General features: G+C 42.7%; 1 protein-coding gene across 1 annotated transcript in view; it reads left to right on the plus strand.

Annotated features, from left to right (window-relative positions):
- The first annotated feature begins 1253 nt into the window (after positions 1-1253).
- The window catches only part of PRDM2 (PR/SET domain 2), a 120644-nt gene continuing 94583 nt past the window's right edge, over positions 1254-27314 (plus strand). The window contains exons 1-2 of the mRNA XM_082616355.1: positions 1254-1305; positions 15144-15217. Of these exons, the coding sequence (XP_082472481.1) occupies positions 15209-15217 (9 nt within the window). The 5' untranslated portion in view covers positions 1254-1305; positions 15144-15208. The remainder of the gene's footprint in view (positions 1306-15143; positions 15218-27314) is intronic.

Below are 27314 nucleotides of genomic sequence, written 5' to 3' on the forward strand. Positions count from 1 at the left end.
CTTAGGCTCTGCTCTGACCCTGTCACTTTTTAAGACCTTGATAAAAATTTAACTGATGAGATTATCTTCATGTGTTCACTATACCTGATTAGGTCGTTAGCATCATCCCTCCACAATAAGATGATAATACGTGTTGACTCATCATGTTTTCTTAAAATTAAACCCTAGTTACATAAACGGATTTGTGTGCTCCGTCAAAAGTTTCCAAAGAGTAACTGCGCTTTAGTATGTCTCCTCCTTAGGGTGGGGCCTTTCCACGGAGTCTAATGTCACCCATTTCATTTAGATTCTTCCTGCTTTCATTCTCAAGGCTTTATCTTGAAGTGATCATGGCTTTAAATACCATCCATACGCGACAGACCCCCAACTTTCTATCTCATTTCCAGCCTGCACCTCTCTCCCCCACTTCAGTCTCCTTGCCGACTGCCTGCTAGATGTCTGATCGCTCCTTGGATGTCGAAACAGACATCTCCAACTCAACCCCGTTCATCTCCATGAGAGCAGTCATTCGTTGTCACCCAGGCTGTCTGTTGGCTTCCTCGTTTGTAAATCGTAAGTTCCGCAAGGACAAGGCCAATGTCATGTTCTGTGCTGTAGCCCCAGCACGTAGCGCAGTGCTAGACACATGGCGGGCAGGCAAGAAACACTTGTTTGTAATGAATGAGCAAATAAACCCAGCTGCATCCACCCTCTTGGAGCTGGGTCTTTTTGGGGGGAGGCTAGACTGGTCCTTTAGGGAAGAGTGAAAAATGGGGTCTGTGTTTACTCATTTGACAGGGACGTAGTGATGAACCCATTTTCCTTCGCCCTCCGCCTTTTATTAAAGGCTGTGGGTTCTTGCGGTAACTTTCGATCGCGCAGAATCCCAAGCCTTTGGTGCGGACAGACTGGTGGTGGCGAGCCCCGGCGCTGACCGCTGGGGTCCGCGGGGTCCCCGTGAGGATGGCGCGCGTCGCGGCGCGTGCGGCCCAGGTCGTCGAGCCCGCGAGAAGAGGTCGGGGCCCCGGGGCGAACACGCCTCTGAACCAGGGCGGCCCGGGTGCGGGCCCTCGGGGTGTGTGCGGCCCGGGTCTGGGCCCTCCGGCAGCGGCGCGTCGGGGTCTGCTCAGCCGGGGGTCGCGGCCGTAGGCTACGGCGCGGGCAGCGCGGGTCCCGGAGGCCGTGCGGCCGGCGCCAACCGACGTCACTTCCGACCGGAGCCAAGATGGCGGCGGCGCGGCCGCGGGCTCCTGGGCCGGCGGAGGGGCGGCGGCGGTTCGGGCGGCGGCTCTCGGCGCTCTGAGGCGCGGGGCGCGGCGGGCGCAGGTAAGAGGCGGCCGGGGCGGGTGGCCTCCGGGACGGTGGCGGGCTCGGCGCCGGGACTCCCGTTCCTGCCCGCGAGGAGCGAGGCGGCAGGGGCGACACGCCGGAGACCCGGGCGCTCCGGGCCGGGCGGGCCGGCGGACGCGCCCCTTCCGAGGTTCCGAGGTTCCGGTGTCCCGCGCCCGCCGGGGCCCCGGAACGAGGCGCGGCCCGCCGGCAGCCCAGTGGCGGTCCGGGGTCAGTCCGTCCCGCGACGAGCACCCCGGTCCGGCCTTGGGGCCCGGCGCCGGGAAGTAGTGGGGTCCGCTTTGTCGCTGTTGGTTTGCCGCGCGCCCCGCGGGGAGGACGCGTGTGGGCTGCGGGGCGGCGGCGCCGGGCAGGCGGCTGCGACCCTAGCGGGACCCCGTGCGCCCGCGGGTCCCAGGGCCGTTACAATTTCAGGTCGTCTTGTTTCTCTTTTTTGTGTTGCAGCCGAACGTGTCTCTCACACTTGCGTTCTGAATTTGTTTTGTGTCTAGTGTCTTTGTGTTTCCTCAGTCCACAAAGTGTGGTTTAAGCCTGGGGGTGTTCTCCCTCGGTAATCCCATCATAGACCCACCGGTGTTCTTGTTTTTAACAGACGTGCAGTTCTCTTTTACTCATTTTATTACCAAAGATACCCACGAACCTGTTTTTTGATGGTGGCAAGTGAGACACGAAGTAGACCAAACGGGTCATCGTCTTTCCCACACCTCCGTGGTTGCTCCCGACCCACACGTGAACCACTGAACCGGGAATAACCCCACATCAACCCGGGAAGCCCACATTCCCTCAACTACGCAGCTGTAATTTCCCCAGAGAGGACACGCATGCTGGCCCCTCATCTTCCGTTCAGCGTTGCGTTGGGGTTTTGGTTTTATTTCAGAGGTGGAACGCCCTTTGGTGAATCCCAGTTAAGTCTTTAAATCCCTCTAATCAGACACTAAAATGGTCCTACTCAGAAGGCGATTAAAATGTTTCTTAAAGTTTTTGTTTACTACAGAAAAGCAACCACAGTGTTTAACTAACAGAACCTTTCAGTGATTCTGTTAAGATGCCAGACTTCATCTCCGTTTGATCAGTTGCGTGCAAGTATTGGGGAAATGTAGGCCTTTAAACGTTTTTTTTTTTTTTTTTTTTTTTTAACATGTTATGAAATGTGCTGTACAAATGTTAAGGAGGAGGAACTGAGAGACATGTCGTGTGTTCCTTTTTAGTAGGGTCTTGCTTTTGAGATGGCATGCAGTTGCCCCTTCATTCGCCAGAAGCTCACTTACACTCATTTGCCCACATTCTTTTACATGTAGAATCTCAGTGTAGCCTTGAGAGGACCTTTAAAGATCGTCCAGCTCCCTCATTTCAAGCGATGGAAACGGAGATGGAAATGCATAGCGGGACTAACATTTGTTCACAGCTTCTGGTATTCCAGGGCTCTTTTTACACATCTTTTTTGGTTTGGTTTAAATACGTTAATACATTTGAAGTGGTTAGAAAAGTGCCAGGCACGTAATCATAACGCTCAATAGAGGTTCGCTTTTGTTGATTCTGAAGGTGGTTTCTTTCACTGAAAAGTTGGCATATTCACATTTGTTTTTTCTCATTTTGTGGCCAGTTCCTGAAACAATTCGTTATAAATTTGTAATAATGTATTGATATTCGTTTTGTAAGTACAAAATGTAACAAAAGATTCTCACTGTAGGACAATCTGAGAATGGAGAAAAACACAAAGAAGGAATAGAAATCAGCCTTTCCCTTTCCACTCCTCAGATAACCACTGTGAACATTTTGGCAGACCTTCTCCTCCTCCCTGTCTCTCTTGGTGTGCATGAGTATTTCTTTCCTTGTATATATTTATTCACTTCTATATATTTACATTTTCTACAGTATTGATATCATATATACTGTTTGCCTTCCTTTACGATATTGTGAGCATATATCCAAGCCACTAAATCTTATTCAATATGATTTTTTTGGCCATGTCTTATATGCACTGGCCATAATTTATTTATCAATTCCGTATTGATCAGTAAGGTTTCTACAGCCTGAGATTTTCTTTTCGTTAAGATTTGTTTAAAAGGTTTTTCTATTGTGAGTTGTAAAGTTCTGTCATCTTTTAAGATACGTGAGAATGTAAATTCTGTTTTTTAGCCTCTAAACACTCATTCTTCCTGCCAATGCAGTTTTAAGAAATAGCACTCCATTTCAGCTCCCTTTTATTCTCCTCCTTCAGCCGGGTCTGTGCAGTTACGTACATATATCTGCACGAATATTCTTTTGATGATTATTTTACGTTAGATGTTTATTTATTCATGGGACTCTTTCTTTAAGCTGCCCATCGCTTTTCAAGTTCCAGATCTGATTTACAAACCTTTTAAGTCCTGTTAAATCATAGACTTTCCGGGATGGAAAGCACCTTAGGTTATTTACTATTTTCATGTCTTCTGACTTGCTTTTCATGCTATTTTTAATCCCCATGCAGAAGAAAAAAAGCCTGTGGGCTGCACTAGAAAACTCCACAGTGGGGACTGAAAAGGGAGTAGGTGGACAGTGGGGGAAAATTGTCAAGCTTGCGTGGCAACGTGTAGATCCAGGGAGTTTCCAAATGATGGGGACGTTACCCGACAGAGACTACTACTGATACTGCTGACGTGCGTCCGGGGCTGTGCCGTTTGCCTGGAGCTCCTCAGTTATGCTGTCCCTCCTCCCGGCACTTGGTGAGAGGTCTGGGGTTCTGTTCTGGCTCTTTACTTTTGAAGTTAGTTGTTCATAGTTAGAGCCGATAAAATCATCTGAAGGCAGTAGTTAGGTTCCACTAAAGCAGGATTTCTTGGCCTCAACATGGTTGACTTTGGGGTTGGGTAACTTGTGTGGGCTGACCTGTACCTTGTAGGATGTTGGGCAGCACCCCTAACCTCTGCCCCCCAGATGCCAGTGGCACCTCCGCCAGGTGTGACAGTTGACAGAGTCTCCAGGCATTACCAGATGTCCGTCCCTCGGGGGGGGCAAAATCGCCCCAGTTCGCAGCCACTGCATTAAAGGAAGGTTCATCAGACTGGGTGGTTGAATCATTGAAGCGGTTTATGGAATCTCTGTAGTCACAGAACTGGAAGAATATACTATTCAACACATGGTTAACCTCAGGTCCCCACTGAAGCCAGGGAATGGACCTACTGTGGAAGTTCTTTCCTGAGTTTGGTTTTATGACTTTGTTGAATGGTCACTTTCAGAAATTTTGCTTTGGCGTCCCTTTCATGGCAAGAGGTAAGGCAACGTGAGGTAACCTGGAAACTATGGAGGAATTTTCATGACATAGGATCAGAGTTCCCAGTATGTAGGTTAAATTATTAGGAATTTTAAATAAATTTGCACAGAGTTGATACCTGGTGAATGATTTAAGCTTGTGGTCTGTTATGCTGAATAACACGGAAACAATGGTCTTTTCTAGAAAATGAGACTTAGTGAAGCAACCCCTTAAAAACTGATGATAAAAGTCTAGTTTTTCTAAAATCTTTTTTTTTTTTTTTTGTAAACCACCGGTTCAGGGTTATGCACTGAAAGTGATAAATTTGTCCTGAAGAAATAAAGTTTACTTTTGAAGTGCTTACTAACTATTTATAGTTTAGAGATAGGTTATTGATCTTTATGGCAAACATGCAACTTCCCCTGGGGAAAAAAAAGTATAAGTTGTCAAATCTTTATTTGAATTATTTAAAAGAACAGATAGTATAGACTGAAATTTATCGTGGCATAAGTAATCTTTAATCAGTAGTAATAGTAGTAATAATAATAATGAGTAATTTAGCACTTAACAGATAAATAAAGCAGAGAAAAAGAGACGTGCTCTTGGACCACATTCAGTAATGGACTGGTTTTCTGAATTACAGAATATCTGAATGCACAGAATCACGTTCATGCACTGGGGTGAATGCATGTGTCATTTAAATATTCTTTCTTAAAGAGAATGCCTTTCATTCCCCACTCCGACTTCCCTGAAACATGTATTAAAGTTATTGTATGTAATAAATCTGGTTCATTTGGAGTGAATTATACTTATAATATTTTTCTCAGTACTATATAATATTTATTCTTAGGGTCTTGGTTCACGTCATCTACTCTGTTTTCATTTATTAGTCCTTTGGAACGTGCAATAAAGGAGGTTTCACTGAATACTTATATATTTGCCAGCCATTTTGGTGAAAAACGTATTTTGTAGCTCTTGCAATAAATCATATGATAGGCTTTGCTTTGGAAGAGCTAAATTACTTCTTGGCACAGTTTGCCTGAAATATGGAAAGCTAAGTGCAACTGTTAGTTTGATTACGGTGGGCAGCCTGTCTGGAAATTGGCGAAACTTACAGATTTTACATGTGCGTATAAGTAGTTCCACTAAGACTTCATTAAACTCTGGTGGGAAAATTCTGTGGCATTTTCAGATAATTTAAATGATGCCATCAATATTTGAAAAGAATTGTGAGATTCACCAAACCCTTATATACCAGTATGAATTCTGCACATTTCATAAGACCTTATTAAGGCAGTGTAAATTAGGCATAAATTGGAGTATCAGTATAAAAAGATTCTAAATGTTTCCCATTCCGTGAATCTTATTTTAGGGACTTTGCCGTAATTCTGAGAGGCCTAATTTTGAGGTACATCTAAAAGTAGGAATTTTAAAAAGAAGGACTCTTGGGATAAATTTAGATTCTTCATTGTGAAGCTCTGTTAGCTCTGTTAGAGGTTATTGAGCAGGTCAGGTCACTTGTTTTGCGAGATAAATATTGGATCGGTGCAATTCCCTGGTAATTTATTTGAGCGCTACCTCGATGTACAGAATAAACTATCTCACAGATCAAGCGCAGGGACTTCGTTCTTTCTGGCAGTGGTAGGGGTAGGACAGTTATCCTCTCTCTCTTCTTCCTATTTGAAAAGTGTAGACAGTGATTACTTCTGTCTTTTCCTGGGATGTTTTAAGAAGAATAGGTGAATATGTGAGCAATCTGAGATACTTGAGGTTTTTCAGAAACATTAATAGCGTTTTTCTTAGATACCTGTTTAATATAATAGGTATTGAGGGGTAACATGGCACAGTTATTTTCAAGAGAAACACTTCCAAGTTATCTCTGAGTCCTAAAGGTTTTTGGCCTGTCCTATCCTCCCCCTACTGAACATGAACATGGTGGAGGGGGCGACTTTTTTTCCTAGTTTTTTCCACGCCTTGCACAAAGGCCAGTCCTTCATCTTCTACCTCTCTGGATATTTTTTCTCTTGGCAATTTCCTCTGTCCCTAGGCACCCCCTTGTGGCTGAAGACTTTTAAATCTCTGTCCCCCCACCTTGAAGGCAGTCTGTGGTGGGACCTTTTTTTTTCCCCGTTTGATGGATGCAGCTTCCCCTGAATGTCTGGCCTCTCCTCAGAGCCTCTAACATGGAACTCACCACCTTCCACTTAAATGCCATCCCTACTCCGGGCTGCCCTGTCTTTAAAATGTACACATTCTTCTTGTCAGTCACATTCCAGATTTTGAGCTCATCTTCACCATCTCTTTTTACCTCCTGTTCAGTTAGAAAACACATTCTGTTCATTCTTCCTCTGCAGTGCTAGTCATATTTTTTGTTTCTTTTCAGCTGTCATCTGTGTTTCAAACCTTTATCGCTCATCATCCAGATTCTTAACCGGCTTGCCTGGCCCCGGTCTTTCTGGCTGCCCTTTCCTCTCCTGCCTCCTCACTCTTTCCTGTCAATTTAACCTTCCTAAACTGTTAGGCATTGCTTTGTTTGTGGCCCTTCTCCGTCAGAAACTCCTCTGGGGCAAGTTGCCCACCCCAGGTGGCCGAAGCTGCCTTGCTGATGGGCAGTCCTGAAAGCAGGCTCTTTCCCTGGCCTCCTGCCTGCATACGTTCACCGGCTCTGCTTTTAAGTAATCCCTCTTCCGTCTTTCTCTGAAGACCCTCAGGGCCTGTGGAGTGGGTCAGGAAGGAGGCTGGGTGGATAATAACTCCTCCGTCACTACCTGGGGAACGTTACCCACAGGCCAAGTTCACTTTTAACCTGGAACTTAAACGCCCCTAGAACTATCCCATCTAGCCTGTCACTGCTCTGCACAGACCCTCACTCGAGTGGCACTGGCTGGCTTACTATAGTGGATGGCACCAAGGGGTTGCCTTTCATCCTCCGTATCATACGTGGGGGGCGGGCATTCCTCTTTACCTTGAAACAAGAACCACAAATAATTTATTTTGAGGAAACATACTTCCCTTTAAACAATAAAAATTCATGTGTGTACAGAGCTTCTTAAACTGTAGAGCAGTACACAGACATTGCTCTGCAAACAGTAGGTGTTGCTGTTATTTTAAAATACTCTTGAGAACAGGAATAGTTACATATTTAGAGGATAGGCTCCAAAACTCAGTTTTATTTAAAGTAGAAGGGTCACTCTCTACCAAAATAATAAGAAACTCTTGAGAGAAGACCTCTAGAATCTCGCGGTGATTGTGAGCCCGGCATCTCAGTGAAATATAGTTTAAGTTGTCACTTTATCTGGTGTAACTTGTGATCTTGCTCTGTGTTATTCACTTATGAATTTCAGAAGCCTCCTTGTCATTTATGTGTAGTTTGTGGAGGGTGAGTTTTCCTATGTATTTTATCGTGTAGGAAAAAACAAAAAAGCTCCGAGCAGCCACGTGTAAGGTGACTGTATTAATGCTCAGAAAGTGAGAAAGTGCATACTTGAGAGCCGGGACAAGAGCCTCATGTTACTGAAGCCTTCTTCCCTTTTAAAGGAGATTCAGAAGTATTTTGGGGGTTCTTGAAAATCTCTCAATTTTAAATGTTTAATCCCATAAGTAACGTCTGCGTTGGCAACTCCAGTGGAAGAACAATAACTCAAAGGGGTCAGTTGAGAACTCATTTTATTTTGGGAATTGTGAAGTGAACTATCATGGGGCATCTTGCTTTTAGAAAATTTGTGTTTGATTTGGAAGCTTGGCATTTGAGTGTGAGGAAAGAATCGACTTAATTTTCCTTTTATAATAATTTAAAGTTTTTACACATCTAACAGGGAAAATGTTAGAAAAGTATCACTTCATAGGAACTTCTTTGAGTTTAATGCTGTTTTGTAGAATATACAGTCAACAGCTGTCCTTTTCTGGGAGAGATGGGAGTTGTAATAATGATCTTGAATCTGTGCACAGTTCTCATCAGACAGCAGGGACTGGCTGGAAAGATGGAAAAATGGAAAGCATTTGTAGAATTATTGTAGAAACCCTAAACAAAACCTGAAATTTTTGATGTAATAAATTAAACGTTCAGCATAATATAATGACATAGATGTATACATTTAGTCAAAAGAATAGGGAGAGCGTATAATAGTAGCCATCTATAACATCACCAGGTAAATAATCAGCAATTGCTATACATTTATTGCTAAGCTAGCTCTTTATTAGTGGATGCTTAGAGCAGTGTTTTTTGAAAATTTTCCTTTTAATTTTTTTTTTCAAGTGAAGGAGAGATATTCTAGGGGAAGAAAAGAACCCTAAAGTGCCATAATCTAAATTTGGATTTATAGTACTCTCCTAGTTTAGCTGCTGGTCTCTTATTTAACATGCTACTGTGGTGTTGTTTAACTTAGATGTTTCAGACAAAAACTCTAATCAACCTCATTGTCTCACCAGAGCTCTGTGGCTCTGAAGCCATTCAAAACAGCGGATCTTCTGGTTTTCCCCTCAGTTCTGTGGAAACGGTTGTCAATATCGAATTCTCTCACCTGGAGTAAATTCTCTAAACTCTGCTTCCTTATTTAGGTTGGTGTCAGGACACTGCTCTGTGAATTTGGGGAATCAGGCTCTGGGATATTTGTCTGTGGTATTCTGGGCCTCATTGAGGAAACCAGTTTATTGAAATGGGAGAAATCACTGGTTTATCTGTGAGCATTCTGTTCTCTTTGTATCTCTTAACATACACTTTAGGTGGGGAAATTCCTCTGTGTGATACGATTTGTTATACCATTGCCTTTTGCCTTGGGTGGAAATCATTCTAGAGAGTAAGAAACATGAGCAGTTTAAAGCAGTAAGAGTTCATATTCTCTGATTTACCAAAGAATTACCAAATCCTTGCTGTATTCTCAGTCTCTTTACACGCGCGCACACACACACAAACACACACACACAAACACACAGACTCCTTATGCTGAAAATGATAAACATACCAGTTTTGATTTTTTCCACTTTAGCTTATTTAATTTGGTGATATAGTCTACTTTTTAAAAGGAAAGTTGGGGGTATATTTTTTAGTGTGAAACTGGATGTTCTGGATGATTATTCTTGTGAAATTTATATATTATTTCAGAAAAGGAAAATGAATGATTTTTCATTTAGCAAATTCCTAGGCAGATTCCATATTTATGAATTATGTGCTTTTGCTTAATCCAACGAATAGATGCTAAAAGTTTTCATATTGATAGCTAGAGTTTATAGATTGTAACTTGGTGATTCCATTCTTCTGGTAGGAATTATGAATGGTAGTTTTTTATAGTGAGTACATCAGCTGTGTTTGTTAATAAAAACTGCATTTGAGAAGTTGGCATAATTTAAATATTTTGATTATTTTTCTAGAAGTTTCTGGATTGCAAGAATCTTTTGGTTGAGAAAGCTAAGATCAGTGTTAAACACTGTAAATCTACCAGTGTTAAGCATTGTAAATCTACTCCGCAAAAAGCTTAATCATCTCTGTGTTTACTACAATGATATTCATTTACCATGAGAGATCTACTTTATGTAGTGATTAGTTTTCGAATAATTTTTCTTATGTAGGTCATAAACTCTCCAAGACTCCTTTTACAAAGTGATATTTTTAAAACTTTTTTTTTGGCATCTAGTCCATTTTTCAGTGTATTTATGATTTAAAAAATGTTGATACAGTCATGCTAGTTCTCTTATTTCTGTTTTACTCTTTGTCCATAAGCTATGTGTTGCTTCCTGAATCTTAAAAGTTAGTTTCTTCGGAGTCTTGATGTTACGATATGAGATTTTTTTGTAATCTAAGAGAATAATTATAATATTAGTGACCTCTAAGTGAATGTTGCAAATTTGATTATTTTCCAAATAGCCCAAAAGATCTAAACTGATTCAAAAGAATAATTGTAAAGTAATTATCAGTAACTTATAGGTGAATATGCTAATCAAATAATTATTTTCCTAATTCTTTCCCTTTTCTCCCAGACTAAAACTAATCTTAAAGAATCTGCTATTGCTTTTTCGTTAAAGGCTTTTCATATAGTTTTGTAGGTTTCACAAGTCTACAAAGGACAGGTACGACAGATTGACGTGTTAGACGTATTGCATTAATGTTAGTTTGTGTCTGTCTTTTTTTTTTAATCTGCCTTATCTCAGAGGATGGGTGATAGAGGTATGGCTGGGGCTGCAGAGCCGGTCTGACCCTGGGACTGCATATTTCTATAGGATTTCCTGCATATTTCTAGATTTTCTGGTCTCTGGCCTCCATGTCAGATAACAGCAGCTTAACCGTTGCTGAGGTTGTCTTGACTTTCTAAGGGGCTGGCATTTGCATAAAGACCCTGATTGTTTTATTGTTGCTGTATTCATACTGGTCATGTATAATCAAATCATCTTTATGATATTATTAAGCTAAATATTTGTAATGAAGATTTGCCCTAGAATTTGAAAGCAGTATCTTGAAAGGTTAAGTACGTGTATATTATTAAAACCTTGGATCTGTAAAATCAAGATCAAGCTCTTAGTTTTGTAAGAGTGTATGCTGTTAGTAAAGTATAGTTGGTGATAGAAATTCACATGCTCTAAATTTGTATATCTGTCTAATATACTTTATCTGAAAAACGTCAACAGGTAGAATAGAAGGGAAATGTAGACATACTAAAGATTTGGTCAGGCATAGAAATCCAAAAAAGAAACTAAGACAGAATCCAGGGTCAGAGAAGTCCTAGGGGTTTTAAGATTTTCATTATTTACCATTGGAAAACTGAAGGCACTTAATTATTAAGCATTTTTTAAAGTTTGATAGAATTATTAAGTTTCGGTGATAGGTGTGGAAAGACTTCTCTCTGCTTCTACACTGATAGGATTGATACTTCAAGTTCTCACATTTGATAAAACTTAGACCTTGAGATATCTGAGTTAGATAAGGGGGTATATAAATCAATGCTATTGAAGTCAACACTGAATATGAAAGGTACGTAGAATTGCCACACACTTCCACAGGGGTTTTGCAATCCTGGAGGAACCTTAAGGAAGTTATTCCAATGACAATGTTTAGAATCTATAGTTGCTCTAAAATATATTATCATATTGTAGCTAGTACATGATTACTACAGTTCAGAGGTTCTCCACTGGGAGGGTATCTGGGGATGTGTGTAGGTATTTTTGGTTGTCAAAATGCTCGGAGGGACTGCTGGCATTGATTACGCAGGGCAGTGCTGAGTGGCCTTAATGGAAGGGACAGTCCTGCACAAGAGTTCTTCAGCTCAAAATGCAGTGGTCCTCTGTTGAGAGAGACTGCTAAACTCTCAGTTCTTTTCTTGTAACATCCCTTGTTTTTAGTATAGTTTAATAAATCTAATTTAAAATACCATTTGAGAAGTCAGTGTCAGATTTGCAATGTTTTTGATTATTGTAAAATATTTTAGATATATAATTTGACAGTGTTGTGAGTCAAGAGGGAGAAAGAAAAAAAAAGAGGGTCTGGTTTTTAGCAATTAGGATTAGAAGTGATAGGAGGGTCTAAGCATACAGGGTCATTGTGAACCCTTAAACAAAGGTGTTAAGATCCTCTAGTCTCTGGAAAGAAATGATGGGCGCATTCCTATTTGGACAGAGAGGGAGCAGACAGTGTAGAAAGTCAGAGAGAAGATTATTAATATCTGAATTATGTTGTAACTTTTTTATTAAGAAAAAGATTCATTGAGGTAAATGGAAGACTAAGATGTTTCCAGTACTTTAATATTTTAGTTATTCATTTTTAGGTGTCACAGTACCTAAGTGGTTTGGTTTGTGCCTGTGAGCCAGCAACTACAAAACGGGAGGAAAAGGAAGGGAAGATGTTTTAAATAAAGAGGGAAAAACAGATGAAAAGCAGATGGAAAGAAGGAGGCAGCATGTCAGAAAATGGCAGCTCCATTCTTCCACGTCCTTAGGATAAAAACCCTGGTGTCATCCTGCACTTCCTCTCTTTTTTTCATACATAGTGTCGAATCTGCAGCAAATCCTGGGGACTCTATTTTAAAAATAGATCCAGGATCCAGTGACTTCTCTTATCTCCTCTGCTACCTGGGCTAAGGCACTACCATCTCTTGCCCGTATTGGGGCATTAGCCTCCTAAGAGGTCGGCTTGCTTCCACCCTACCTCCTTACGGTCTCTTTTTAAATCTAAGCCACACTAGGTCACTTCTGCCACCTTAAGCCTCCCAGTGGCTTTCCATCTCTGGTTGGAAAAGCTATAGCCATTCTGGTGAACGGCGCTTACCTTGCAAAGCCTGTGCTTCAATCTGCCTCCCCTGTTCCCCTCTCCGCCCTGTACCATCACCTCCTGCACTAGGCCTCTCATCTACGGTGTACAGTCTTACTCCCTTACGATGCTCCTCCCCCATCCCTTCCTGACTCTCAGCTCTTCTCCTTCCAGCTTTTAGCAGATGTCCCTTCTCAGTGAGGCCTTCTCTGACCATACTGATGGATTCACAGGCAGTGAGGTAGAGACAGTTTATAATCCCTGTCTCCCTGTCCTTCCGCTCCATGTGCCTCTCTGTTTTTCTCTAAAGCACTTTTCATTATCTGACTTACTACACATTTTACTTGCGTATTTGTTTACTGTGGTCTCCTTCCTGAGAGGGCAGGGATCCGTGTGCTCACTGTTCAAAAGCAGAGCTTGGCTCATAGTAGGTGCAAGGTGAGGCAAGAGTAAAAAGCTGGTGAAACATGGTTAAGAAACCATAGCAGAAACCAAAATTATGATACTGTGGCGGAGTTATCTCAACTTCCTTGAGTCTGTCATTAGTTGAGAGACTAACTTTGTGAAAATTAACAGAGCTGATTTATTTGACAGTAGCACAGTGCCTGCTGGTCTTAGAAGAAGCTTCATAAATGATACCGATGATTCTTGTGAGAAGGAAAAGACAAACCAAAGGAAATGATAAAGCATCTTTCCAAAGATCTTTTTCATTAAAACATTTGCATTTTACTGCAGGTTTTTTTCTCAAAGCGAACTCTTCGTGGCCAATGTTAGTAAATCCACCTCTGAAAGTTTAGTGAGAGGGCAGATGAAACCCCTGCCATTTCATTCACTTCTGGGGCCCTAAGGTGTCACACAAGGTCCTCCTGGTGGAACTGTACGGCCGTCAGTAGGCATTTGGTAGAGGGGGTCGTGCGTGCATGCCTCAGGGGCCACTAATCTCATCACTGTTTGACAAATACACATTTTAAACTTCATAATGATTTCAAGTCTCATAGAAAAGGATGGATTATATTCAATAAAGGATGTATATACTAAGGAAGGACATGTTAAAAATATGTGAGAAAGATGCTTAATGTTAAAATTTAAAGGAATGGACTTCATGGGTTAACCACCAGTTTTCTGAAATTGTATTCACTGAGTATTTACTTCATAAAAGTTTATATTTGTATAGCACTGAGCTCTCTAACAAATTCCAAGTTATCAAATACATGTCCTGTGTCAGTTATGAGTAAAAGCTGGTTCAGGTGGCCAGGCCCTAGCTTAAATATAGTGCCTTTGTTAAAGGCGATCCAGGTGAGTGTGGTTAAACAGTTCAAGGAAGAAGAACCCAAAACGATCCATATTAAGGAAATGGGGTGAAATGTCAAAGCGCTATTCTTTAGGATAGTGGGCAGGCTCTCTGCCCAGTGGCAGGTATATTCTCGGGCGAATAATGTCCCTGAATTATACTTTCTTTGGTTTATTAGCAGTTAGAACATGAAGTTACAATGTGAGCAGAGTCTTGTGGGTCTAGGAAGAAAACATAAATATAGGCAAATTGGTGAAGAAATAGAATTATGCTTAATGATGTGTATGTATACATGCTGAAAACAAGAATATTACAGTGGAAGTGGTACTCTCATGATTTTCATGTATTATGAATGACATCAAATGACTCCTAAGAGAGAACGTTGCAGAAAGGACCATCTTCATAGGTTGCTATCTAGAGACAGGCATGTCATTTGCATTTCCAAGAAATGATTTTGTCGCCTTGTTACTATACTATGAATAAATTGAAGGAAAATTTTAAAGGAATAAGTGTAGGTCTTTCCAAACAGCTTTTATGAAAACATTTGCATTTTACTTCAAAGTTTTCATTCTTTTCCTCAAAGAGAACTCTCCATGGAAATGTTAGTAAATCCACCTTTCTACTTCAGGAACTTGAAAAACAAAATAACGTATAGGGGTCTAATTGTGTTTGTATTCAACACAGTATTGATATAAGTGAAAGAAGAACATTGACATTGCATAATAAGTTACTCAGCCCTGCTTTGTGTTTCTGTTAACAAAGCTAATTTATTTCTTCTTAGGGATGATTCAGTTCCAAAGCAAAAATTTGATGTCATTCTAATGAGTCTGCTTTCAATTGTAGAGTACAATGAAGCCTCAGTAAAGAATAGTAAGACATCTATTTTATTGTAGATAATAAATCTGCAAAGTAAGTTCTCAGCATATATTGAAGTTGATCTGGCATGGAGTTGCTTTATGAATAGCCCTTTGAGCAAACTCTACAGTTCTGTATGTAGTTTTAAATCACTGTAAATTTGTAGGCAGGTACATATCACAATTGTCTGTTTTTCTTTTTAGGGCTCATGTAATCAAGGAAGTTTCTTTGTTGTGTGTATCTTTTCAGAACACAACAGGAATTGAAAATGAATCAGGTGAGTTTAAAAATAAGAATTTATACAAATACATTATCTAGATGTTAGACCAGTTCTTGATTTTTAAAAGATAGTAACACACACCTTCATTCCTACCAGATTTTCCTTTCTGTTTCTTAATACCATTCATTAGTTCATCATTTTCATAGTGTGTGTTTGTTCGTGAAGTGGAGTGTGCATTGTTTTGGCGTGAGTTGGCTTTTCTGTGGAACCCTAAGTAGAGGACTCATTCTTAGGGACCTTAGTTCAGACTTTCTTTTTTTACCTTCCCTGCCACACTCTAGTGTTATTTTTTTGTTTTTGTTTTGAAGCTTATTAAGCTTTCATTTTTAGTACTTTTTATTTTATAATAACCCATTGGTTGCACAGGGAAAATTGGAAGTTATTTTTAGAGACCAAAACTGAATGGGAAACTTTAAGCATTCTGTCCTTGAAAAACCCATTTAGAGGGCTTCCCTGGTGGCGCAGTGGTTGAGAGTCCGCCTGCCGATGCAGGGGACACGGGTTCGTGCCCCGGTCCGGGAAGATCCCACATGCCGCGGAGCGGCTGGGCCCGTGAGCCATGGCCGCTGAGCCTGCGCGTCCGGAGCCTGTGCTCTGCAACGGGAGAGGCCACAACAGTGAGAGGCCCGTGTACCGCAAAAAAACAAAACAAAACAAAAACCCGTTTAGAATAAAAACAAGAGAGCAGATATTGAAATGTAAGATGTATTTCTCCTTACAGGAGGGTGTGGGATTACCTGGAGATTAAACAATTCTGCTATGGGTATTTCTGTAGCCTCAAGGGTATTCTGATAAGTAGAACCAGTTATGTAGATTTTATATGTTCTGAAGTAGGATTCTTATTTTCTGCTCTTAATATCATTTCACTTGCAGTTATAGAAATGTATGGATATCAGAAACATTCTCTTTTGAAATCTTTATAAAACCCTTTTTTTAAAAATATGAAGGACAGAACTTAAAAGTGTGTAGTCTGTAATTTTTGGTGTTTAGCTTGAAAACATTTTGTACTCTCAATCAACTGAAACTTCCGACACCTTTTTTACCATTTACAGGTGCGTCTCACTGGAGCTCACAACTCCAGTTTCATTAAGTGACCAAGTATGATAAATTCAGTCCTGTGTTGGGGTTGAGAGGTGTGAAGTTTTTGAAATGGATTCTTTTGATTTCTTTTCATTACTTTCTTTATCAAAAATTCGTTGATTTTAATGCAGAGGACTATGCACCATAAAAAATGAATCTGGCAAACACATGGGGCACATGGTTGCTATTATTTTAAGCTTGCAGATTTACTGACATGCTTTTGAAGGCAAATTATTTTTGAAATGATGAGATGGGGGAGGGAAAAGAGAACAGAATGGACTTTTCATAGTCATTGTCCATCAAAGTTATGTGCGGATATATGTCGAAGAGTTCATTTATTTTCCTTTTTTAAGATTGAGTCTTAATGCTGACCTGGTCTCCCCATGGAACTTGCTTTCCTCCTGCCTCGGAGCTGTTGTTAGGGGAGTCTCGATTCTGGGTTGGAATGATGGTGAATGCTTCCAAAGTGGAATCTAAATATGGACATCACCTAGGTTGCATCACTCTTCAACAGCCATTTATTTCAGGTGGCTAACTGTGCTAAGCTAATAATATTTCAGTTCGAATGTATTTAGACCTGTTTGCCGCCTCACACTTTCGCTTTAATATTCCATTCATATCAAAAGGACCTGTGTTTGAAGAAAGTCCACATGTCATTCAAAAGAGTCGTAGTAATAACCATTTCTTTTTTTGGCTCTCTTACAGTTTGGTTTTGCTCTTGACAAGTTTTAATATCAGAGCTACAGAGGACTGCCTTTGATACCAAATGCCAACTATCAGTGGGAAAGTGTCCTCTTATGTTTCTAGTGGCTAGCACATTTTCTGATTTGGGTGTCATTTAAATGGTCCGGTAGTAGTGAAACTTTTATTTGGATTATAAAAATTGTCTGCTTTTTATGAATAAAATTTTCAGCATCATTAGTTATATTTTTATTATTTGAGGAGTATTAGTCCCATGATATTGAGATGTGATTACTATAGCATGACATACAATCTATGAGTGTTTTTCAATAATTGTCCCAGTGATTTTTAAAAATTAAGAATTGTTGCAGGACACTTCATGTTTTTCCCTCTTGTATTTATTCTTATTTTCAGCCAGTGAAATTGAGCAGTAAGTGCTTGAAAAGCTTCAAAACAACTACACAAAAATTCAGATATTAAAAAAGTTTTAACTTGAACCAGATTGATTTTTAATTAAAATTTTGATGGTGAGTTTAGGGTTAGATTTTTCTCTCTAGGGACTGATCAGCATTGCTTTGGTGAATTTTAGCTGTCAGATCTGTCTCTTATGATTGGTGTAGTTTCTAAGACAATAGCACAGAATCTTTCATTCATACAGGCCTGACAGTTGAGTTTTAGGGACCAAAGGATCCCAGGAGTGAGCATACCATATTGTTTACAAGTGAGTCCTTTAGAAGAAACAGCAGAGTCCAAAGCCTCCTGGCATTTTAAACACTGACTGTTGAAGCAGCAGTTTGAACTGCTGTCTTATCAATATGTTTCAAGCCATTCCTGGTGTGGCTAGCCGTGCTCTCCCTCCACCCTCAGCCCTGGGCTCCACAGAGCTCCAGACCCACATGCTTTTTGTCCTTCATTGTCTTTCTGTCTGTTCTCAGCACTTACCCTTTCTTACTATCTCTTATTTTTCTAATTTAGAATCCAGCCTTTGCAGCCACTGTATCTCCTCCCCTCACTCTCCATTTTCTTTTCTTTCCACTTTCAAATCACAGCTATCCTTTACTTGCTTCATTGTCATTCCACGCCCATCCCTATTAACTTTGAGTTGTTCCACTATTCTTCTTATCTTCTCCTAGATTTATCTAGGAGAATCCAGAACTTTATAAGTGGCTGTTTCATGGACAAAGAGTTTAGAATACTTTACTTTATAGAACATCTAAGGTGAGCAGAGTTCCATAATGCAGATATGCTCATAGTCACTTAAAGTAGATGTTCTAGGGTTTAATGCCACTTGCTACGTAGTGAGTGCTTAACCGACATGCCAGGCACCGCAATGCGTATTACATATATATTCTTTAAATTCAGTCTTTTGCAACCACTCTATGAAGAGTAGGTATTATAACTATTTTATGGATGAAGACATTAAGGCCAGAGGCCCGTGATCACTCAAACAGTAAGTGATAGAGCTCTGATTCACTCAGATTCAATCTGAATCTGATTCTGATTCAGGCCAGTCAGATTCCAAAGCCCAGGGGTTCTTGGTCACCATGCTATACTGCGGTACCGGTCAGGATAAGCTGTGTTATGCTGCACTTACAGACGGGCAGCTCCAAAACCTCAGGGTCTTACACAGCAACCATTTATTTCTTGTTCTTGCTGCACATCCAGTGTGGATCTGCTATTTTAGTTGCTTAAGAACCAAGGGTGACGGAGGCTTTGTCTCAGTACATGTTTCTCCTACTTGTGCTTAATTGGCTCGAGTTACTCCCATGGTTGCATTGAACTTAAAACTCAAGTGGGGAAAGCAGTGCAAACCCATCAGGCGCTTGGGAGGAGAAGAGAACTATAATATTTAGGTACAGCCCCAGTGATTTTTTTTTCCTGCTTTATTGAGATATAATTGACATATAACATTGTGTAAGTTTAAGCCCTAATGGTTTAATACTGCTGTCTTGATTACTAACTTTTAAAGAATCTTTATATAACTCAAATTGTTACTAATATATGAAACTTTCTATCAGTATAGTAGTTTTATGATTGCAGCATGTCTGTATACTGATCAGTCACCTATGGCAGGGGTCCCCAGCCCCTGGGCGGCAGACCGGAACTGGGCCACACGGCAGGAGGTGAGTGGTGGGCGAGTGAGCGAAGCTTCATCTGCGGCTCCCCACTGCTCCCCACCGCTCCCCACAGCTCCCCACAGCTCCCCACCGCTCCCCACCGCTCCCCACTGCTCCCCGTCGCTCCCCACAGCTCCCCACCGCTCCCCACCGCTCCCCACTGGTCCCCGTCACTCCCCACAGCTCCACACTGCTCCCCACCACTCCCCGTCGCTCCCCACAGCTCCCCACCGCTCCCCACCGCTCAGCATTGCTCCCCACAGCTTCCCACCGCTCCCCATCGCTCCCCACCGCTCCCCATCGCTCCGCACCGCTCCCCACCGCTCCCCACCTCTCCCCACCGCTCCCCACCGCTCCACACCTCTCCCCACCGCTCCCCACCGCTCTGCATTGCTCCCCACCGGTCCCCACCGCTCCCCACCGGTCCCCATTGCTCCCCACCGCTCCCCATTGCTCCCCACCGCTCCTCACCGCTCCCCATCGCTCACGTTCCCTCCTGAACCACTCCCCCCACCGCCCCCGTGGAAAAAATTGTCTTCCACGAAACTGGTCCCTGGTACCAAAACGGTTGGGGACCACTGGTCTGTGGTATTGCCAGTAATCAGTAGCAAAGCAATTTAACGTTCCAAACTTGTTTTAAAGTTTTACTTACTAAAATAACAGAAGAAGCTTTTAATCACTGATGCTGCAGATCCAACCCTGAGAATTGTGATAAGCCATCAGAATAATGGAAAGATCCATATTCCATTACTTTAGCTGTTCTGAATGTTCTCTCCTCCCCTCATTCATCCTGCATAGACTGCATCCCAGTGTGTTGTGGATTCTGCCTGCAGGGAACTAGGTAGGCAAAGGCTCAGCTTTGTAACACATACTTTTAGAGGGAGACAGTTAAAAAGCAGGATGACAAACAGGATAATTTCAGATAGTGAAAAGTGCTGTGAAGACAGTGAAATAAGATAATGTGATAAAGAATGGTGGGTGGAGAGGTTCTCTGGATTACATGGTCAGGGAAGGCTGTTCTGAGGAAGTGATTGATAATAGAACAGAGACTCAGGTCATAACCAAGAACCAGATATATGAAGATCTGGGGAAAGAAATTCTAGGCAGAGTGAACAAACAGTGAGTGCAAAGGCTCTGAGGTGAGAATGAGCTTGCTGGTTCAAGGAATGGAGTGCAGGCCAGGGGCTGGAGCTTGACTAGCATCAGGGACTCTGGACAGGATGAAGTTGGTGTGAGGGATGAGGGCCAGATTTATAGGGCCTTTAGGGCCGTGAGAAGAAGTTTATCTTTTATTCTTCTAAATGCAATGGGAAGCCACTGGGCAGAGACATCATCTGATTTCCACTTTTTAGAATATCTTTCTTCCTGTGCTGCAGAGACTGGATTGTTAGGGGCAAGAATGTAGTACTATGTCTGTTCACTATTAACACCATATTCGAGGACAGTTTCTTTAGTTGGAAGCTTAATAGACCTGCCAGCTTTTTGAACGAGGGTACTTCTGAAAGTGTTTTCAGAACTATTTGACTGCTGTCCTTTTGCAGAGATGGTGTATAAGATTTTCTTGTTCTGTGTCCCCATCTGCTTGTTGTTAATTGCAGTCATACTCATTCCTTAACCAAATACAATTTAATGCTATTTTAGGAAACTGAAGCTTGTTTGATATTTTTCCTCCATTGTTTGCCCCCAGAATAGTAACTAAGAGTATTGTCTGCGAGTCTAAACAAAGAAGAATTGTTCATGGAATTTGAGTGTTTTAATACTCTCTGATTCTTGGATGTCTTTTGCTCGTGACAGCAATTGCTATGGTGATTACTATTAGTCTATTGTAGCAGGAATATGTATCTTAGTGTGAATGTACAATGTTGTGTTCTTAATATTAAGGGATGTTGCATCTGATCTCTCCTGTCACCCACTGCTGTTGCTCCCCAGTGTTGGTTTTGATCAAATCAATATTTAAGAAACGAGGTGCTTTAATTAAATAGGTTAAAACTGATGTAGTAATTTATGATCAGTCTTTGGATGAAGTGTATAAAAGGATTTACTGATATAAATTTAAATGAAATGCCAGTAAAGCTTGCTTATTCTTATATTTTTAAAAATAAAGACATTAGGGACTTCCCTGGTGGTGCAGTGGTTAAGAATCTGCCTGCCAGTGCAGGGGACACGGGTTCAAGCCCTGGTCCAGGAAGATCCCACATGCCGTGGAGCGTCTAAGCCCTGTGCCACAACTACTGAGCCTGTGCTCTAGAGTCCGCGAGTCACAATTACTGAGCCCACGTGCCATAATTACTGAAGCCCGCGCACCTAGAGCCGGTGCTCCGCAACAAGAGAAGCCACTGTAGTGAGAAGCCTGCACACTGCAATAACGAGTAGCCCCTGCTCGCCACAACTAGAGGAAGCCCGCGCGCAGCAACAAAGACCCAGCGCAGCCAAAAATAAATGAAATAAAATAATTAAAAAAAAAGAGGGACCCTATTTAGCATCTTAAAAAAAAAAGACATTAGTATGTGTTGCCTGTGTAAGATAGTACATGCAGCCTTATGTAATAGCAGCCAGTGCCAGTGTTCTGATACATATTAAACACAGTGACTGTTTATTTGAGAGTGTGAAGAGAGGGGTGCAGGGAGGAAGTGGAGCAGGCTGGTTCCAGAACACACGTGCCTGGAGCAGAGTGGATGGGGTCAGAGAGGTGTTGGGTCAGACCTGTGGTCATTGTGAGGACCAGAGTGGACTTTGCTCAGGGCGATGGGACACCTTTGGAGGTTTTTGAGCAAAGGAATGCTTGACTTGGGTTAAAGAAAAATCTTGAAAAAATTTTTTTTCTATGGCATTGGTATTTTTGTTCTTTATTTTCTCAGAGCATTAAAGGTTCATTTTAGCATGATTTAAAGAGAGTATAGGATTCATTTACTTATTTTACTTTAAAAATCAACTTTGAGGTATAATTTATGTGTAATGAAATACACTCATTCGAAGTGTTGAGTTTTGACAAATGTCTACACTCATGTAACTACCATCACTGTCAAGATATAGGACATTTCCATCACCCTCAAAGTTCCTTCTTGCTGTTCTGCAGATAGTCCTCCCCCGAGCCCCGAGCCCCGACCCCAGGCAACTACTGATCTGCTCTCTGTCCCTATGGTTTGGTTTTTCCCATTCTAGAATTTCAGGTAAATGGAATCATATAGTATGTGCTCCTTTGTGTTTATCTCCTTTTGGTCAGCGTATGTTTTTGAGAGTCATCCATTTGTTGTGCATATTAGTGGTTTATTCCTTTTACAGGAAATATTTTATGGGAGACCATCTGACCATCTAGATAAATCTGTTCATAATCATATTTCTAAAGATTTGGTGAAACTGTGGGATGGCTACTATCTTTCGTTTTAGGTATCTCCCCTGCCTTTTTTCTATCCTAAAAATATATATGGTGTAAAAAATCAAAACCACTTTTGCTGTTGTAGCATATTATTAATATAGAATTATATTTTTTGTCGGTAACTATAAATACAAATTTGACACTAAAGACATTTTTAAAAAAGCCTTCCAATTAAGGTGATTCCAATCTGTTGTTATTACCTAAATCTCAACTAGTGAGTGTATAGTTTAGGGAAACTAATGCATTGAATAGTGATGGCCCTTAAATCTCATTTTGAATCATGTATTTTACTAGGTAAATTAGCAATTTTTATAAAATCCAGGACATTGTCTTTCCGAATGAAAATACTAGATTTCTGAAATTTGAAAAAAGAAATTAGCCACTTGACTAGCATTTCCTTACATACCTGTGGAAGGAGCTGTGGCAGAAGTCTCACATTTCTTGTTGTTCTGAGATTAACGCTTTGGTAGAGAAGGTTAGAGGGTTGTTTAGCTCTGCATCACCTTTGGTGTCTTGTGACTGACATTCCCCTCCAGCTGTGGAAACTGGGGCAAGTCACTTGTCTTCTCGGTATTTGTTTCTCACCTGTTAAATAGGGATAATAGCGGTGCCCATTCCATGCGATTGTGGGCAAGAGAAAATGAGTAATAAATGTAAAGCACTAAGGCTAGTGCCCGGCATATAGGGAGCACTGTAAGTATTGTTACTATCGTCTTCATCCAGTAACCGAGTCTCTCGATCCTGCCCTGTAAAATACCTTCTAGTCACTGTTACTGCTTGAGTACAGACCGAGACATTCCTTGTTTACTAAACCTCCTAATTGATCGTCTCACCAACAGCCTGTCTCTCCTCGGGGAATCATTCTCCACGTGCCTTGAAGTACTATATATAGAGAGCATAAAGCTGACCATACAGGAAGCCAGCAAAGTGGACAATCCTGCATTGTTTGGAATGTCTTCATGGAGGAGCTGGGATGTGAACTTGACCCGGAAGGATGTAGAGGATCTTGACTGGTCAGAGGAACTGAGGGTCAGAAGGACCAGTGGTCTGGGTCACTGTAGGCTGTGAGAGCCCCAGAGGAGTAAGAGGACCTAGGCTGGTGAGGGCAGGAAGAGCCAGAGGGTTGTGCCTGTAGGGGCCAGGAAGGAACTTTGAAGAGTAAAATGGGGAGTTTTCTTCCAATAGAATATATATATGTATTTTTAATCTGTGGGTATACCAAACAAACTACCTGACTTGAAAGGCTGTAGATCCACAGTTTGCTGCTTTGGATGAAGGTGGTTTGAGAAGTTGCAACTCAGTCTTGCCAGTAACAGACTCACTCACTGGGAGGCAACAGAAAGCTCCTTTTCCTGCTCAGCCCCCACTCCATTCCCACCCTGCATCAGAACCTTCTGGACAAGGGGCACGGGTATGTCAGGGTGAGAAAGCTCTCAGGTACCTCATTTTCTTGGCTTCCCTTGAACTGTGAAAGTTTCTAAAACCAGTAGAGGAACTACAGGACTTTATTTAGAATGTTTTTAAAAGAGTTTTGAACCAGATGCTTTATAGGTTGATTAATAGAGAAGGCAGAGGGTTTGGAGGAGTTGAATATGGAATAGACTAGAAGCCAGAAGACTTTGTCACATCTTGTCACTCCCCTGCCCCAAACCCTGCAGCGCCCCACCACTCTCCAAAGGCCATCTGGTCTCCGTACCTCGGTCGTGAAGGTTCTGCAGGATCTGGTGGCAGCTGCCTCTGCTTTCTCCCTGGCTCACTCTGACCTGGCCACAGTGGCCTCTTTTTGTTCCTGAACTTGCCAAGCCCTTTGGTCTCCTCAGGATGTTTCTTTGGAATGCTCAGTCCTTCACACATGGCTCATTCTCATCTTTCAAGTCCAAGTCTCTGTCATTCTCTGTGTCATTCTCTGAGATGCACTTGCTCCACCCCCAGCTACCCTAACTAAAGCAGAGTCCCCTCCTTATCTCTGTTTGTCACACCCCTTCTTTCAGTGGTCCCCATTGGAACACCCTGCCGGTCTCCCATGCTAGGCTGTGGGCCGCAGGTGGGCAGGACCCCATGTCCTCCTTGTTGCTTTCCTAGCTTCCTAGGGTAGCGCTGTGGTGGCACGTGGGACAGAGACTGGACATTTGTTGGATGGGTGGGGATTGCTGTGCTATTTCATCTTTAAAGGATGACGGTGGTAGGCGCTGGAGGGAAGGGATCCGATCCAGCAGATTTTGAAGCCTCACCAGCAGCGTTTGACTGTTGACCTCTCTCCCTTCCTTGAACCTTTTCGTGGCCTTTCTGGTACCTCACTGCCTCTGGGCTGCCTTCTCCTAGGCCTCCTCTGCTGCTTTCACTCGTAGGTAGTGGTGTCCTCAGGGCTCGTCCTCACTCTTCTCTTGCTCTCTGCTCTCCAGTCTCATCCACTCTCCTGGACTCCGTTACCAGTCGAGCCGTGTCCACTTACAGCCGTCTCTGCACCTGGACCTCTTGGCATTGACTGCCAGACACTTGTTTATTTGACTGTTCACAGCAACCACCGCTCTGAGCTATGTATGCATCCTGTGCCGGGCTCCGGGGGCAGGGCGAGTGAAACAGACCTGCCCTGTGTGTCTGGGACCTCGGCTTTGCCTCTGGTGGAGAGGCCGTCGAACAGGCCAGCCTGTCAGTGCGTCAGAGTGCAGCGTGCAGTGAGAGGCCAGAGCGTGGGAGGGAGGCCTGATGGGGACCCTTGCTCGGTAGGACAGTGAAGACAGGCTTCCTCTGGGTAAGGCAGGGGCCTGGAGCACCGACACACACTGGCTCCCTTAGGAGTCCTCAGGCCTTGATGGGGTCGCAGTCCCACCATCTGGGGCTTAAAGCAAAGGGTAGGAACTCTGTTCTCCTTGTGCATCCTTGCAGGAGCCCTAACGGGCATCGACGATAAGTTGTTGCCTTTAATGTTTTGAAGCCACTTAACTCAGTTTGTTCTAGTCTGTTTTACTTGTTCTCCTTTGGGGATGAGCAATGAAACCTTAAAAAAACCCAAACAAACCCTTGTGCCTATAGGGGAGCACCCCCTCCAGTTGTGCTCAGGAAGCTTGGCATGGGGGGAGGCGGGGGGGGCACAAATATGTGGATCCAGCCTCTCCCCTCGCTCCTCGCATCACCACAGTCTCCTGTTCTCTGCTTCTCAGTCCTGAGATGGGAGGTACCGGAAGGTCAGGGGTGGTCTTCCTCAGTCCAGCCATTCTCAGGCTTTTTGTTTACGTGGATTATGTATTTGGATATTTACCATGAAATTGAAACAAATTTTAAAACTTTGGCGGGGGGAAATAATTACAGATACACAGGAAATTGCAAAAGTAGTAGAGTCCTTACGGTCCTCTGCACTCACCTTCCCGGATGGAAACGTCTTAACTCTAGTACAATATCAATACCACGGAATCAGCTTGGTACAGTGATGTTAGTCAGACTGCAGGCCTTATTCATGACTCAGAAAATTTAAAACACATGATTAAACAGTCACACATTCCATTAGCCAGTGGAATGATGACATCATCACACGTCAGAGCCTCCAGAAAACTCCGCTGTACACATCTGAGAGTGAAAAAGGCAGATAACGTCTTATTATTGTTATAAAAATGGCTCTGGCCTTGTGGACCCTCGAAAGGGACTTCCCAGGCACCACCGGATTACAGTGTGAGACCCCACTGGTTTAGTAGTTAAAATGTGGACTCCTGTCTGGAATTTACCTTGGCTCCACTACTTTATGTAATTTGGGGAAGTTACTTGACAGGGCTACTCTAAGGCTTGGTGTTTGGGATTCCTGCTCCTGAAGTGTGACTGTCTGGGTCTGAATCCTACCTCTGCCACTTACTAGCTGTGAGTATAGGCAGGTTTCAGTTTCATCTGTAAAATGGGGTTATAAAAGAACCCACAACCAGCGTGACAGTGTAAAGATTAAACGAGGTGCTGTAGAAAGAGCTTGGAACAGTGTCTGATTCGCATCCTGAATGCTCCGTCGGCGTTAGCTCTGATTACGGTGAGCATTCGGTGAGGTGATGTGCAGAAAGTGCCTGTTAGCACAGAGCTTGGCCCAGAGGAAGGAGTGAGAGCCATGTTCCCTGAGCACCCCGTCATCCAGCATGGGAAGGTCATCCTCGGCCAGAGGAAGAGTATTGCGGGAAAGCGTAGAAGGACCTTCCAGAGGCTCCACAGCAAGGTCAAAACTGGAGATTCCAAATACATGTAAGGTTTCTTGTGTTCGGAAGCAGAATCAGAGTTCCTCTGCCGGTGAGCCTCTTGAGAAGGGGGCCTGGGTCAGCTGTATTAACCGTAGTATCTTCACCACCAGCACATGCCAGCCCGGAGCAGGCACTTGGGAAGTGTTTGTTAGTGATTGAATGATGGACAACTTGTGGCCATTAGTTGGGGGAGAGAGGGGATATTGACTTTCTTTAACTTTGAGGTAGGAAGTTGGAGGCATGGAATTAAGGAGGTCAATTAACAGTTAATAACTAACTTACTAACTTAAACTTACTATGTTAAATTTAATACGTTACATTTAATACATACCAATCCAGATCAGTTCACTGATACTTGTTTCATTAAGTAGGGAATTAGGGTTCTTACGTTTTCTATTACATAACAGGAAAGTAGAGAAGTCCTCGTAGCTTCCCCCGTGCTTATCACAGTGGTCAGTGTCAGAAACCCTTGAAATGGGAATGTGCCTTTATTCTGGGACAGCAGGGATGGGGTGCTGGGAGGCCGTTGGCCCCTCTGGAAAGAGGAGCAGCCAAGGTTCCTTCCTGGAGTGTGCAGCCTGGCCTCCGGCCGCTTACCTTCCACCCCTCTCATTCTGTGTGGTTCATAG

This window comes from Mesoplodon mirus (assembly GCF_964341445.2).
Source record: "Mesoplodon mirus genome assembly, chromosome: 3".
Taxonomy (NCBI): Eukaryota; Metazoa; Chordata; class Mammalia; order Artiodactyla; family Ziphiidae; genus Mesoplodon; species Mesoplodon mirus.